At 42.4% G+C, this 16,924-nt stretch overlaps 1 protein-coding gene across 1 annotated transcript in view; it reads left to right on the top strand.

The window, feature by feature from the left end:
- FRAS1 (Fraser extracellular matrix complex subunit 1) overlaps positions 1-16,924 on the top strand; it is a 269,028-nt gene that overhangs the window by 223,498 nt on the left and 28,606 nt on the right. The window contains exons 52-53 of the mRNA XM_018557898.1: positions 1,965-2,133; positions 7,801-8,047. Of these exons, the coding sequence (XP_018413400.1) occupies positions 1,965-2,133; positions 7,801-8,047 (416 nt within the window). The remainder of the gene's footprint in view (positions 1-1,964; positions 2,134-7,800; positions 8,048-16,924) is intronic.

The raw sequence follows: 16,924 nt of genomic DNA, 5'->3' as shown, positions 1-16,924 counted from the left end.
TGCTCTGAATTACCAAAACTACTTACAACAGCTTTACAACAAATCTACAACAAACCTCAAGTTTCCAACAATCTACTCAGAAAAACATTTAAAATGTAGGAGCCGCATCCTATGTGACTGTGTGACCAGATCCAGCATGTGAGCTGCGACTCAGAAGAAAGTATGAGGCTGGTGACTGCTCACATTCTGAATCTTCTCACAAGCAGCTCACCCCACACTCTCTCTTTGGTAAGCCAGAAGGAGAGAAATCAAAGATCATATATTAGTGTGGGAGAGCTGAAGAAATCCCAGCTTCTTGCAGAGTCCAGAGGGGAGGATTTGTGGGTGGAGACTGAGAAGACACGCCCTCAGCATGTAGTAGTCCTTCACATGAACCACCACAGAGGGTGGCTACTTTTCAGCTCCCGTAGGGATTATGGAGAAGAAAAGTAGCCACCTTCTGGCAGCAACTTGTGGCTGGAGAAAAATAAAATGGTTTTGGTGCATTAAGAGCTGAACAATGACAAAAAAAGGTACACAGTCATTGATTATTTATATAATAGAAGTTATTTTTATAATTTAATTTTTGAGTTTAGTTTCGTTTTAAAAAAACCCAAATTTAATTGTAGAGTGTTCAGGTGAAAGTGCATGCATGTAAAATATAAATGCGATTGTTCCAATTCAACCTGCGTGAGAGGTGTGTTAAGAAAAGCCTTTGCTGTCCAAAAAGGCATGGTGGTGAAAATGGTTTTAGGACTGGGAAGCTCACGGTCATCAAGGCAGCTTTACATTGTGCATTATATTAAAGTTGCTTGATGTGAAGCCATCTGTCCAAAAGTAGAAGTTGAACCAGAAATCAGTCTTTCAACACAATAATGATCTGAAGCCAATCCACCAAGGAATGGCTCAAACATTAGAAATAGAGTGTTAAATACTGCCATAGTCAAAGCTCTAATTTGATTCCCATTGAAATTTTGTAGAGGGGTTTTGCAATGCATGCCAGGAAACCAACTGAAATAAATGTGCATGGAAAAGTGGTCAAAAGTTTCACTGAGTAGATGTCAGAGGCTGGTGAGCAGTTACACAAAATACTGAGAAGAAGTAATTTTTGTTAAAAGAGAATACCAGCTTTGAATCCAAGGGTATACACTGAGTGACCAGATTATTATGACCACCCCATCAGTACTTCGTTGGGCCACGAGATGACTCCACGAGATGACTTCGTTGGGCCGCCTCGTGACTCCACGAGATGTTGAAAGGTGATGCGAGGAATCTGACACTGCACTGTTGCCCTTCTGTTGTCTTGTACCAGTCTTGCCACTCTCCGTTCTGCCCTAACATTGACTAGTCGCTGACGGCCACAATTCGCACGTTCAGACCCAGAATTTCGGCTGACAGTCCAGTCTTTAAACACTTTAACAACAGCTGCTTATGAACATTTAACGAATTCTGCTGTTTTGCTGATACTCGCTCCATGGCTTGAGCGCCAACAATCATCCCACGTTCAAAGGCTGTTAAATCGCGTTGTTTACCCATATCTTCAGAAAAAAATCACTTCTACTGTCGTGATAAACAACCTGCTTCCCTATTTATAATGGTCTGGCCCTCTATCAACTTCATCGCGAAATAATAGCTAATTATAGCTAATTTTTCCTACAAACGTCAGGTGGTCATAATAATCTGGCCACTCAGTGTAGTTACAATATCCACAGTACACCATTATATCTTTTATTATTATTCTTGAATAAATCATTTAAAGGCAACTTTTTCTTGTGTTTTTATTTAAAATGTTCACCTTTATCGGTAGGCATTGTTTGAAAAAAGATGTCACGCGTGCATGTTCAAATATGCTGAACAAGTCAACAATTTTTATGGGCTGTACTTAATTGTTTGTGTGTATAGAGTTACCATCTTTCTTTATAGTATAGTAAAAAGTAACACTTCAAAGTCTTTGTGTGAACACAGAGGTTTCTTTCTATTAACAGTTACAACGTGAGTGAAAAGGCGGGATCCATCAGTGTGACTGTAAAGAGGACTGGGAACCTGAACCAGTATGCTATAGTACTGTGCCGCACAGAACAGGGCACTGCCACATCCAGCTCCAGTGTGGGCTCCCGACCCGGACAGCAGGATTATGTGGAATATGCAGGCCAGGTAAATATTTGTAACCCTTTCGCTGCTGGAGACCACAAACACAGTATAAAATAAAAGTCAAAATTGGGTCAAGAAAAAAAAAATGTATATCAAGCCTTAAAATTGTGCACACCCGTGAAAAACTTTGGTGCCCAAATTGTCCATAGGCATCACTTTAAAGCCTTTACCGTTCATCCGTTTAGAGTTAACCGTGAACGATTGCTCTAGAACAGGGGCGCCCACTATTTTTCGTCTGGAGATCTAATTTTCAAATGACGAGCTCATTGAGATCTACCAACGAAAAAACACCTGCATTCAGGGGCGGGAGGGGGCGTAGGCTGCGCAGGCAGGCCCCTCGCCCACAGTGCGATCGCCTGCATTAGTGCCTGTGTTCCAGTCCAGTGCGATCCGCAAAAATGCTGCGAGCACTATTTTTGCAGATCGCACTGGACCGGAATGCAGGCACTAATGTGCCTGTGTTCCGAGTGCGGGCGATCGCACTGTGGGCGATGCCATTGACTTCAATACAGCTCCACACCCCCTCCCGCACCAGAACGCAGGGAGTCGGCCTGCTTACACTCCAGTGCATTCCAGTACATTACAGGTCCCTGCGTCCTGTCCTTCAGTGGTGCTCGTGTGGCCGACGTTGCACATGGGGTGTCCTGCACCTTTCCATCTGCAGCGTCTGACACATTCAGCCGCACGAGCACCGCGGGAGCCTAGCCGTAGCCACCTCCTTTTGCGCCTGAGGCAAGGAAAAAATAATAAGTTTTTTTTAGGAGAGGACATGGCGATCTACCAGTGATCGCTACGCGATCGACTGGTAGATCGCGATCAACCTTGTGGGCACCCCTGCTCTAGAATTATTGCTCTCCTTCCAGAGTGCAATGGCACAGTCATTGTTTTTGTTTTCATTTGTATGTACTTTACAGCCACCAGAACCACATCCACAAGAAAGCTGGCAGCCGGGAGTAAAATTATAAACTAACTCCCAGCTACTATAGTGGCCAGGAGTCTGTTTACTGCCGCAGACTTAATAGTTGTGTCCGCAGCAGCAAAAGGGATGATAGGAAGCTAAACATTTTGTATTAGATTTATTTTAGATGCTTTTTAAGTTTATATCTTTTTAACCACCTGCTGTCCGGCCGTTGTAATTAAACAGCCGGACAGCGGCTTCTTGAATGCGGGTGGGCATTTTTAAACGTCCCATCCCGCCCCGCTCGTGCCCGCCGCTAGGCGGCACGCACGAGCGGGGAAATCAGCCTGGAATGTAGAGACGCCCGATCGCTTGTACTATGTGTGCGTGTGTGCGCCCCCCCTCCGTTGCAGCCGCTGCTGGCGATCCCGAGCTCCGATGTGCCTGGTGCGAGCCCAGGACCAGCACAGCAGCTCTGCGGCCTAAGATCAAACGGAGCTCAGTACACGAGCTCCGTTTGATCTCCTCCTCCTCTTTGGAATGCAGGCACTGATGTGTATTACATCAGTGCCTGCATTCAGTGTCACTCTCCGGTACAGAAACCGAAGAGAAGCTGGTGAAGCAGGTGTTTGCTTCATCAGCTTCTCTGGGGGTCCCTAGGTGACATTAGGGGTCTTAAAGACCCCTGATGTCTCCATAAAGAGGACCTGACACTGAAATCACAAAGGGGGCTTGTTAGTCCCCTATTTGATAGCAATAAAGCTAAGTGGAAAAAAAAAAGGTTTAAAAGAATTGGTAAAAAAAAAATTAAAAATTAAAAGTCACATATAAAGGTAATAAAAAAAATTTGAAACATTGTTTTAAGTTCCCCCCAAAAAACATGCGTCGAGTGCGCCTACGTGCGGAAATGACGATTGCATCCATTACGCCGCACATGTTACATATTGCCACGAACGTTGCAGTGAGAGCAATCATTTTAGGGCCATCAATCACTGATAACACTAAACCGATGAGCGGTAAAAGCTTTTAAAGCGTCGCCTAATTTTGGGTATGGCCGTTTTTTGCGTGTTCGCGGGCGCACGCAATTTTAAAGCTTGACATGTTTGGTGTCTATTTACCAGACGTGACCCCATCTTTTATATTTTGCCAAAAATGTGGGTCATAATAATTGTTTTATAACATAACGTAGGGAAAACAGTTTTTTTTTCGAAATTTTCGGTACTTTTTCATTATATAGTAAAGAATAAAACCCGCAGTGGTGATTAAATACCACCAAAATAAAGCTCTATCTGTCACCAAAATATGGTATAAAGTTCATTCATTTCAGTACAGCGTTTCATGACGGAATAAATGTCAGTCAAAATACCGCAGCGCTGAATACTGAAAAATGGCCTGGACAGGAAGGGGGTGTAAACACCCCGGTCAGCAAGTGGGTAAACTGTTGTTTTACAGCATTTTATTTTTAGTATTGATATGCAATCTTTGTTCTACAAATAAGCATTTAATACATGAATAAAGGTTTGAGACTATGGATTATCTAAAAAGACAAACACAGCAAAGCAGAGGTGCTTCCTTTTTAGCTCTTATTGTGTGAATGAAACCTTGAACTTAGTCATATATAAGCATTTCACTGCTCTGGCTGTAAAAAGCAGTCTACTATCAGCTGAAAAGAAATCATGCTAATGATGTTAAAAGGAGCATAGAGCTCCTCCAGTTTGCCAGATATAAAATGGCACAATTTGTTTTACAGTTTTTTATATATTTTTTGGCTTGATCAAGAAATAATTTGCTGCAACAAATTACTGAAATTATCATTCAGTTTCATCATGCAGCTTGCTTAGCTTCCGCCTAAAATAGGCAATTGTGACAATATGCAGGCAATAAACAGGAAGTTGTTACAATAAGGTGACAAGAAACAAACAAAAGTGGCATTATGCAGGCAATCCTTTTACTACGTGGACAACAAACATGAAATAGTTACAGTACATGAGCAACGAATAGGCAAATGTTACAAAACTCCAAGATTATTTAATATCTACAGTCATGTACCCAGCTAATCTGGGAGGGGGATCATTATTTGGGACAAGAATAGGTCCAGATTACAAAAAAGGAGCTGTTTTAATCAGTAGCCATTGTGAGAATTAGCGTATTTTGCGCTCCATAAGGCGCACCAGTACATAAGACGCAGGCCGTTTCTGTCACAGTTTCCGTGACAGAAGCTGCAGTTAGTGACCGCTGAGACAGGTGGCGCTGTGATTACAGTGCCACGGTCTCAGTGATCACACAGAGCAGATGAAGAACTGCCATTCTTCGTCTGCTCTAGGGGCTCTATGGTGAGCTCCTATCCCCTATCCCGTGGTCACGGGTCCCCCAGAGGAGCGGGGGACCCGAAAGCCACAACGGGGGGGGGGTTGCTGCTGATCGGTTTTAATACATGTGATCTGGATAGATCACTTGTATTAAACGAGCAGTGGCTTCCACTGTACGTTTAGCTCTGCTTTAGCAGGGCTAAATGTACAAAGAAATAGGGATTCGCTCCATAAGATGCACACACATTTTCCTCCGCCTTTGGGGGGGAAAAAGTGTGTCTTATGGAGCGAAAAATACGGTAGCTTAAAATGGTAGCGCATTAAGGACACTTCCAGTCGCTTACTTCTTTTAAGGGCTTCTTTGCCCACTTTTATTGATTCAAACTCAAAAAAAGCCCCCACCAGTTTTCCCTCACAGTGGTTTCCAAACATAAAGTACCCACAGTACTGGCAACCAAAACACAGATAAAGCTTCTTGGCTTTTACCTTCAGCGTTTTGCCTCCTTGACCCACTGGTCCTCTTTGTTTGTTTCCAAGACTAGTCCCAACTGTTTCTCTCACAGTCACACAGGCTGGTCCTCACCACAAAGGTGTTTTGCCACACAGGGTGGAACCCTCCAGACCCCTACACTGCGACCTCCTCTATCTCCCAGGTGGACCCGCTCACTTAGAAGGCTGGGATATCTTATAGAGGCCCTAATGAGCCAGCTTTCTTCAGCTGGGCTTGTTACTTCTAAGGCTAGACACACACATTACAGCCATCGTAAGACTATGTGTCTTGCGATGGTTGTAAGGTACTTAAAAAAACGTATGATCTGCCTATCTTGGACAGGCAGATCGTACTTGCGATGATCGCAAGCCGCGCCCCCCGAGGGGCGGGCTTCCGATGTCCGCAATGGCGAACGGGCAGTGTGCGCTTGCGCACACCTGCACGTCCGGCTTTTATCGTACGAACATGCTACACACCCGCCGAACATCGTACGATGCTTGGCGGGTTTTCGAACAGGTTCGTAAGTTAAAAGTCGTGCGACCTTACAGTAGTAGAGGTCGCATGGCTTCCACACACCTTATGGTAATCGTACGATCACGGGATTTCCCATAGTGCACCATAGTGCAGCCCATCTGTCTGATTTCTTACCTCCCTTCCAATTCCATTGATCTTCTTTGTGCAACTCTGCCAAGTGTCAAACAGCCTTTGCCAGGTGCTTTTCCTACTGCGCATGTGCTGTGGCCCAATTCATTTTTATGTGTGAGTCGCACTCTGCTGAATGGCTGGAGTCCACCATGAGCATGGCTCATCTACAGTAATATAGTATAGTATATAGCAGATCAGGAGGAAACACAAGCAAGGCAACTGGTTAAAGGGTGAGGTATCTAACTGTAAAAGAGTTGGTATTATAAATCCCTCCAGCCATTAGATGCAAATGTGGGTTAAAGGAGAACTATGGGGTTAAGGCTCTTCACCATAATTCTCCTTAGGGTAACGGGAGGACACAAACTAGCGTCCTCCCGTCACCCTAAGCTCAGTATACCGCGAGCTACAGCTCGCTGTATACTGAGACGCCGCAGCTGAAGCGGACCCCGACAATTATGTCTGGATCTGCCCTGCTGCGAGAGTGACAGCTGGCTCTGCCTATCTAGAGGCAGAGCCAGCTGTACCCGCCCCCTCACCCGTATCCAGCCCCTCCCCTGTCACGGCAGAGAGCTGTGACAGGATCAAGAGGTGAGCGAACGCCGGTATGTGTTCGCTCACCTCCTGATCTACTGAGCCGACCTGTGACAGTCTCATTGTGAAAAGCACTCACCTCATAGTTCTCCTTTAAGGACAGAGACAGGAAGACACCTGATGATGGCTACTGAAACCACAGGCTGCTACGTGTTGGAGCATAGTCACCAGCTGGTGAAAAAGGAACAGTAGGTTCATGACATGATTGTCAAGTAAACACAGCTTCCCTATATTTACTAACCTAATTGAATGTTCGCTTGGTTAAATGAACAGACTTTACTCCTTTACTAAATCAGCTCCCATGCGTAATTATTTATTTCATTTGGTGTTCATGAAATAATAACACTCACTGGCCACTGGTATCTCATCTCTTAATTAACAGTTGTGCTCTTTGCTAACATTGACCTTCAGTTTATGTTGCAGTACAGCAGTGTTTCTCTTTTACATTTCATTTCTAAAGTGTCTGTACTTTGTCTCCTATGTAATTTTCTTTTTTCCGTGCTATATCAGTGACCGAAAACTAGGCAGTAGATTGCTTAGGAAAAATAATAAAGATTTTTGTGTGGGTGTAAATTAGAAGAGTTAACAATAGTAGTGAGATTGCAATGACATGTAAGAACAGGATGAGATCATTGAAGTGCCTCTGCTGTCTCTCAGCAGTGAATATTCCAAATACAGTAAAATAAATCTACTATGTTAATACAGACTGACATATCTAGTATGTTTAATCCCATCAGGTGCAATTTGATGAGCGAGAGGACAGCAAGGCCTGCACCATTATCATCAGCGATGACCAGGTTTACGAGGGCATTGAACGTTTCACAGTGGAACTAAGTATGCCAGCCTATGCACTTCTGGGACAGATCACTAAAGCCACTGTTAACATTAATGACACAGAGGACGTGCCCACTCTACAGTTTGATAAGAAGATATATCGGGCCAGTGAGAGTGCAAATGTCCTGTCTGCGCCTATTGAGAGGAAAGGTTTGTTAACTTTGCTGCTAATAACATAATAATTATTCTTTGTGGTTTGTAAATATAAGAAATCTATATCATACCTGTAAACATACAAATCATTAGACAGGTCTTAGTATGTGAATAGCAGGCATTTATTTATTTTGTAGCATGACTTATTGGCACTATCACTTTAGCAGTAAATTTGGATTTAAAGAGTAACTGTATCATTTCAACAAACAGCAATAGCAACTTTACCAGTTTTAGATGCAGCAGACATACAATGATCATATTAATAGTGTGCATCAGAATAATATACCCGATTGAATGCTGGACAGTTGTCCCATAGAACCTGCCTGTATAAAATGAAAGGACCTGCCACTGCTGACTTTTTAAAAGGTGCAACATCTGAAGCTGTCCTCTTCATCCTTGCTTCACTACTGAGTCACTGACCCAGAAAAAGTTAAATAGTAACTTTCAACCCATTATGGGTGACTCCGTTTACTGCTCCCTAATTTTCCTGACAGGTTCCCTGTAGTGAGGAATATTATGTTTATTTATATTTATTATTGCAGTGTTTACCTAAAATAATTTTGATATGCATTTTACACAGTTGTTGTTTTATATTTTTGTTACAGGAAAAATGGTTATTGAAATATAACGGAACGTTTAGTACAATTATCCTTTTATGTCCGTCAACACCAGCATAAAGTATTTGTGAGAACTCCCTTAGGTGGCTAGTCTTCAAATCACTACATAAAAAGAATAATCATAATTTAAGTACTACAGTTATTCGCTATAAGTCCCCATAAACCCCACCAAGTCTTACACTTACCTATCCCCACTTCTCCAAAATCCTTACTGCTGGGCACCACACAATCCTACAAAAGTCTCTTGGCTGGGCCCTGCTTCTTCTGCATGTTCCACAACCAGAAATAGATCTTCATTAAAGGTGGATGGCCTTTCCGTATGAATGAATGGGGATTTCAGTTGCACATCTGAGAAAAAGCACAGCCTGTTTTTTGTTTGTTTTTTATTTACTTAAAATACTACACTTGCAGACTGCTCTTTACTTAACTCTTAGGCTGGGTTCACACCTGGGCGTACGGAATATGCGCGTTTCGTGCCGCGCGTTTTTATCCCCATTTTGCGGTAAAAGAAACGCGTGTCGAACGCGTGTTTCCGAGGGCTATCCGGCTGTATCCTAATGGACAAGCAAAACAAATGACAAACACACTCAACAATTTGTCACCAGCTATACAGTAAGGTGCACACGAATGGATACGCATATCCTAATGGATACGCGCAGACAATACGCCCCAAAGAAGCTCCTGTACTTCTTTGGGCGTAGGGCGTTTTTCAGTGCGTTCCTACGCCCATAGGCAATTATTGGTTTTCACATGTTGAGCGTTTTACAGCGCGTAGGAACGCGCTGTAAAACACCCAGGTGTGAACCAGGCCTTAAAGTGGACCTTTACCCCCATTCATTAAAAATCACATTAGCATGCAGCTCTGCATGCTGATTTAAAATCGTCTTACAATCATTAGTTAATCTTCTTGGCGGTATTCCCGAGTGTGGCTCAGGGTTAATTTTCTGTACCATAAGCGGTAACCCCGAGCCACACTTGGGAATACACAGCGCCACGCTGTGTCCTCCGGCCGATGCTGGCATCCGGGTTCCGTCCCTTGCGAGCATCCGTGTCCCAGGGGGGGCGAAACTGGAGATTCAAAAGTTTAAAAAAAAGAAAACACAGAACCAAAAAAGGAAAAAAAAAAAGAAAAAATCATACCGCCAGGGAGGCTAAACAAACATGTTTTTAATTTGCTTACAAATAGAGTTTATCTACTTCTCGGTCCACTTTGGCACAAATGATGTAATGTACCAAAGCCTTGAATCCTGGGAAGATTACATCAGAAGTGCATTGCTGGGAAACCTCATCTGTTATCTCATGAGATCACAGGGAAAGGCATGGTCACATATTTTAGTCACATGTGCCAGAGTTCCACAAAGTAAAGGGAGCGCTAGTAACCTGGCCTTAGTTAACATGGCCACTGTCAGAAGACTGGGGAAGAAAAGAGGTATGCAAAGAATACAAAGCCGGCAATTATCTAGAAGTATGTGTGTGTAGATTGTCATTACTCAACATTTCTAAAGGTATTTTTGTTGTTATTTTAAAGATATGGGTAAAGGTCCGCTTTAACTTAGCTAAAGAATTCTGCTCTACTTGCTTTTCCCAGCATACAGTTGGAAAACTCTGCTCGCCAGATGCCCTCTAGTGGATAGTTGAAAGAATGGCATGCTAATCTGTAAAGACTACTAAATTGTTCTGCGTACAATTATAGCATGCTAGACAGCAATAATATGCATTTTAAGATAAAAAATGAGTTACTGTGTGTATATAAGACATTATTTGAAGCATATTTGTAGGCATGACAGTAAGCAATTGAGCAATTTAAGCACAACACAATCAATATGAATGCAGACATGAAGGAAATTCTGACGACACAGCATAACTGCAGTGTACATTAGTCTATAAGACATTGCTTTACCTTTGAATTAAAATTACAAACAGCTTGATGTACATATTTTGTACATTTGTTTCATATTTCCCAGCCAGATAATTCATAAGTGATCGGGGCTTGTGCCAGTATCATTCAAGGAAACCAGTGATGTACAATGTCTTCAGTAATATCCACTTATAGTCATTATTGTGTGCTGAACAGAAGTCTGTAAGATTCCCTATTCAATTACTGCTCTTCAACATTGCTTAAAATATCAGCATTGCAGGTGTACAAAATGCAACTACTTTCAAGATCAGCACTTTTGTGCTTTAGGTTTATACTTTTTAGAGATGTAATATTAGCATATATTGGGAAGTGAAGTGCAATAACAGCAGTCATTCAGATATTGGCTTTCAGCAGTTTAGTCCAGTTTTAAAATATTGGGCTTTTGCCATAAAGGCACTAATGGAAATCCTTTAGATTTTGGTTATACTGTACACAGAAAACCCCAGATATGTGATGGGTGGACAATTGTCAGAATGTTTACTCTGATAAAAGTAACTCTTGGAATGCTGTCAAAAAGCAAAATATTGGAATTAGACTGCTGTCTATGAATGACCAGCTGTTCAGGAGTAAAAAACACAATATTTGATCCTCTTTATATTTCCTTATCGTTTGCTAAATGAAAATATAGCATTAACTAAGAAAATCCCACAGCAATAAGTGTATTTTTTTTAGTAAGCAAGCACTGGTGATCCTAGATAGATCACTAACCTGTTACGTGTTACAAAAGTGCTGCGTTACAGTTCAGAAGTTCAGTAAGTGCATTTAAGGTATTTTTTTTCTTAGTGTATGCATATGTATGTGCAACAGTAACCAGTGGATTGCAAAAATGAAGCAATCTCAAGGAAGTCTAATTATGTGCAAGTCCTTCTTAAGAGACAATTATGTGTATAATTCTCTTGCCAGCACACGTGAGAAACATAATTATGTGCAGTGGATTTGCAAGTTGTATGTCCACCACCGTATAACCAGACACTTTGTGTATCCCAAATAGAATGCAGCTCACCCTATACACGAACCGCCATGCAGGGTTTGAGTGTGCTGTTCCCCTTTGATGAGGTGGGGATCTACCCTCAGTGGATTGCACTATCTAGAGTTCTCTCCTCTCTAGCCTATACACTTAAGGCTGTGTTTCCAAACTGCTCCATTTATTAGATAACAAAGATCAAGACATGCTTTACAGATAGCCCTAACTACTTCCTGCAATTTTCTGTATCTACCACAACTATCTAAAGTAACAATTAGAGTCTTGTCTATGCACCATTCTTCACATTTTGCCAATAAATAGTGCATTTCAGCTTTATAACAGAGACATCGGACTTAGAAAAAGGGCAGCTTGAAATTGATTTTCTGCTAGAGGCATCACTTTTTTTCCTGCAGTTTTTAAAATTAGTTTACTATTTGGAATTATTTTGTCAGTAGGTGATTATTGACATGCTAGAAAATAAGCCAGATTATGTTAAGAAGCTGCGTTTGAGGCCCATTTAGCCTTTTCATCAGACACAATTTCTAGCAGTACCATTACTCCTTACTACTGCAAATAAATCTCAAGAAATCTTTAATTGCAAGAAAAATTTTATTTCATTGGGCTCAAAACGAGTCCTGTAATTATTATTGATTGATATAGCACCATTTTCCATGGCACTGTGCTGTGTGAACTACATACCTACAGAGAATTTTACCATAGCTTATCTTAACATTAATCCTATATGTGTATTCTTTTCCATTCATCTAGAGGATGAACAGTTGATTATTTTGCTGTATACTATAGTAACTTGAAAAAACAAGTTCATTAAATTAAAATTAGGGGTCTATTTATATTTTTTTCACACAAGATGCATACAACCTTCATCCAGGTTTCACACATTTAGTTACAAACATTTGTGAATCTTGGGTGAAAGCTGTGTGTTAAAATTAGGGTTCTATTTATATGTTTTAACACAAGATGCATACAGCCTTGATCCAGGTTTCACACATTCAGTTAGAAAAATGTGTGTATCTTGGGTGAAAGCTGTGTCATGCTCAGGTGAAAACAATTAATATTAGACCCCTTTGTGCCTGAGCTTCTGGCAAACATTTTTGTTCATTTTTTTGTAAAGTGTGCTGCTTCTATCTAAACAAGGGGTAGACACACCCCTTCCCTAAATCATGTGACTCCCTAAATGCATGGAGTCCATTGGTCTCCCAGCTTTTACTTTTTTGTCAGTCTGCTGCTTGCTAAACTCTTACTGACCCCTTAAAGTTACCCTTGTCCCACATATTTGGGGGGCTGAACAGTAGTATTATTTTTAGCCTAGTCAGTATCAGTTTACTCAAGGGTGTCTCCTCCATAGACAACAAGACCAGTTGATTTTAAAATGAGTGCAATTCATTTTATTTATTAATAGTAGTAAAACCAATATCAGCATGATTGCCTCAGGGCTTGCACCTTTATAAACAAACTAGCAATGAGTCACTTCCATACCTTTTTTATCATCAAAAGTTCCTTTAACTCCCCCACATTAGTGACTTTGCTCAAACGCAAGAAGGCATGCTTTGCATTTGGATACATAGACAGAAGCTCTGACATATAGCTTATATAGATTAAGCATCCTCTTTCCTATTTCTAGAGATATGAACATTTGTACAGACATGGTATATTATAAATAAAAACTGCTTCAATCAGACAACATAGTTACCAATCTACATTTTCTGCACATGTATTGTAAAGGTTTTCATTCTGTATTTTGTGATACTTTCCAAATAAAACACAAGAGCTTTCTTATACAGATACCTCCTTTGGGACTTCCGTTAAAGTTTGTAGATGATGGGAACTCCGCAACTTCTCATCTTGCTGAATCCACATCAATAAACAACTCTGATTGCTTTGGCTGTACTGCTCATTTGTTTGACTTTCTATTATCTGTATCCTGGCGACTGTCAGATCTAATGGAAATTTCTAAACAGGCAGCCCACGGCAGCAGTCTATTATAGATATCTGCACCGCTGCAAGCAGAGACCCTTTTAATCTAAAATTGTACTGTGGTACAAGACAATATCTGGCACCTAAAAAGCTACCTTCTATTTTCTTCTTTAGTTTTTCTTACGATTTATCTGTGTTTGCAATTTTTTCATGTCACTGTTTATCTATAGAGACTTCTAAATTTCTTTGATTACTGCTTTTCTCCACAGGATTGTTTTGTAACCTACAATGAATTTAAATAAGCTTTGAAAAGTAAACAGTTTAAGAAATGTATATAGAATTCTGCTTTCTTCCAGGTATTGGGCCTCCTGGTCAAAAAATATAGGCGGGGTAATGAGTAGCAACATAAATGACTGACTTTGTGCAGACCAAGCTGTCATTCTATAGATGGACCAAGCAAAAGATAGCTGGGGGCAGCTCCATCGCAGGGTAACATCATAAACATTAATGGGAGGGGGGGGAGTGCTCCTATAAAGTAAACACAAAGAAAGAAACAGCTGTACTCTAAACAATGCCAAACATTCATTTAAAAAAGCAAAAAACTTACCGCACCAATTTTAACAGACTGCAAATTAATATAGGCATCAGGTGCAGGCTGCAGTGTGCTCCCACTCGTCAAACAATATCTCTCCAATTACCTGCATGAAACCGAGGTCCAAAAAAATCCAACTTTATTGTTGTAAATTCCATGCAGAGTTTAAAATACAAGGTATACACCACCATAGTATCTCTCCCACTCCAACGCCTCTCACGTGTTTCACCACCTGGGCTTAATCATAGAGATGAAGTTTCTTATTCTTCCATGTGGTGAAACGCATGAGAGGCGTTGGAGTGGGAGAGATACTATGGTGGTGTATACTTTGTATTTTTTAACTGTGCATGGAATTTACAACAATAAAGTTGGATTTTTATGGACCTCGGTTTTGTGCGGCTGATCGGAGAGATATGGATCAATTTAACCCATACAGTGCACCAATTGTTCTCCCTGCCAAGAGAACACCCAACGAAGAAACAGCCAGCAGGACTTTGGCAGCTGTGCCATTTTCATCTGTTCCTATGAAGTGATAAGTGCTAGTAACCTCCTAGCAGATTTTTTTTATGGTTTATACTAATGTTTTAAATCTGTTCTTAAACCACTTTAGCTTTCACACCTGTGACCCCCCTCCTATGGACCAGAGCAATTTTTAAATTTCTGATATAGCCCTGTTTATTCAGCAATCATTTTGTAATTACTTAAAAGAGAGCTAATGCCAAACTTTTTTTGTTGGCTTTAGTCCTCTTTCGGGTCAAAAGAGTTCATTTGGAATCTCGAGAAATTGCAGCCCGGTTTAGGGAATTCTACCAATCGTTATATAACTCGTCCCCAGAGCCCGTGGACCAGGCTATGGCTGATAAGTCCAGAGCAATTCACACCTATCTGGAAAAGTCAGGTATGCCACGCCTCACACAGGAGGCTCGCCTCTCGCTGACAGGTCCTCTGGAGGAGGTTGAGCTCCATAAAGCACTAACAGAGTCGAAGCCCAATAAAGCGCCGGGACCGGACAGTTTCACGCTTTTCTATTACAAACACTTTGCCTCCCTTCTTACGCAGCCCTTCCTCAAGGCCTTTAACTCGATTCTGGACGCTCACGCGCTTCCGGTTGATGCACTACGAGCAGCCATTACTGTTAAACCAAAAGTTGGTAAGGACCCCACCCAATGTGCTAACTACCGACCGATTTCCTTGCTAAATGTGGATCTAAAATTATTTACGAAGATCCTGAATGCCATTCACTTAGCTAGATCACTCGACATCGCCACTATTCTCCTATCAACGGATGCCGAAAAGGCGTTCGATAGGGTAGATTGGGCGTTTCTGAAAACAACACTGATCTACATAGGGGTGGGGGCCGAGTTTTCCGCGTGGATAGATGGACTGTACTCCCGTCCAACAGCCCATGTACGAGTAAATGGAGTGGCATCTGCTGACTTTTCCCTATTCAACGGCACGCGCCAGGGGTGCCCGCTATCCCCCCTGCTATGTGTACTGACCCTGGAGCCCCTACTATGCCATATCCGAAACAACCCAAATTTTCCTGGACTTAGGGTGGGAGGGTCGGTCCTTAAGGTGGCGGGGTACGCGGATGACATACTTTTTTTTGTGACGAGCCCAGCAACATCCCTACCGAACCTTCTTGCGGAATTAGCACACTACCACTCCCTGTCCAATTTCAAGGTAAATTTGCAGAAGTCAGAGGCCTTGAACCTCAATGTACCCCAGGCAGTCATAGATTCCTTCTGCACTTACTTTCCATTCAAATGGGCTCCACAGAGAATTAAATATCTGGGGATCTTCCTGACACCTTCCCTCGGAGAGATTTTCTCGGCTAACTTTCCGCCATTCCTTGCCCAGATAAAACTTGATTTACAACTATGGACGAAAGGCCTATTCACCTGGTTTGGCCGGAATAGCATTCTCAAAATGAATGTACTGCCGCGCCTGCTCTACCTCCTTCAGACTTTGCCGGTACACATTCCGACTGGCTTTCTGAGGAAGGTGAGAGTAGAATTTGGCAAGTTCCTCTGGGCACAGAAGGGCCACCGTCTTAGCCAACTGCTCATGTCCAGACCCAAACACAGAGGAGGTATTGGGTTCCCGGATCCCTTGTGCTATCACAAGGCGGTACATATGGCGAGGATACTAGATTGGTGCCAGGGGGGAGAGGAAAAACGGTGGATGCCAATGGAGCAGTCCTGTACCACAATTCCTCTGGGGGGACTACCCTGGACAGACAGAAAGCATACGAGCCACCTCCGGACTCATCCACTCATTGGCCCTACGATGGCTACCTGTAAAGCAGATAAGACTGGCTGTAGGGCAGATAGGTATCCTTCCCTGATGACCCCAGTGTTGGGACACCCAGACCTCCCCATCTCACCCGCTGACAGGGAGATCAACCGAGTAATAAAATCAGGCAGCTTCGGGATCTACCACTTCCGGGCAGGTTCGGGTCTACTACCTCTTAAAGATATTCAAGCATGCTCCGACCCTCCCATGACCTTTTGGAAAGCACTCCAGGTGCGCCATTTCCTCACTCAATTGGTTAGGAACCCAAGGGAGCTGCCTCCACTGACACCTTTCGAGGAAATCTGTTTGAGGGAGGGTCCTACCCGCCATGGCCTGTCAGAAGCCTACAAGCTGTTGGGCGACCCGCCTGCTCTACCCCTCCCGGTGTATATATCGAAATGGGAACGAGATTTGGGAATCACCTTCACTCCGCCCCAAGTTAATAGGATATTTCAGATGACACATAAGGCCTCTATATCCAGCAGTATTCAGGAAACGGGGTTCAAAATTCTCTCCAGATGGTACAGAGTCCCGACAACCTTGCATAGAATGT

This window comes from Nanorana parkeri, unplaced genomic scaffold (genome assembly GCF_000935625.1).
Source record: "Nanorana parkeri isolate BGI_ZX_2015 unplaced genomic scaffold, ASM93562v1 scaffold310, whole genome shotgun sequence".
In the NCBI taxonomy this organism is placed as follows: domain Eukaryota; kingdom Metazoa; phylum Chordata; class Amphibia; order Anura; family Dicroglossidae; genus Nanorana; species Nanorana parkeri.
This window is presented reverse-complemented; position numbering and strand designations above follow the sequence as displayed.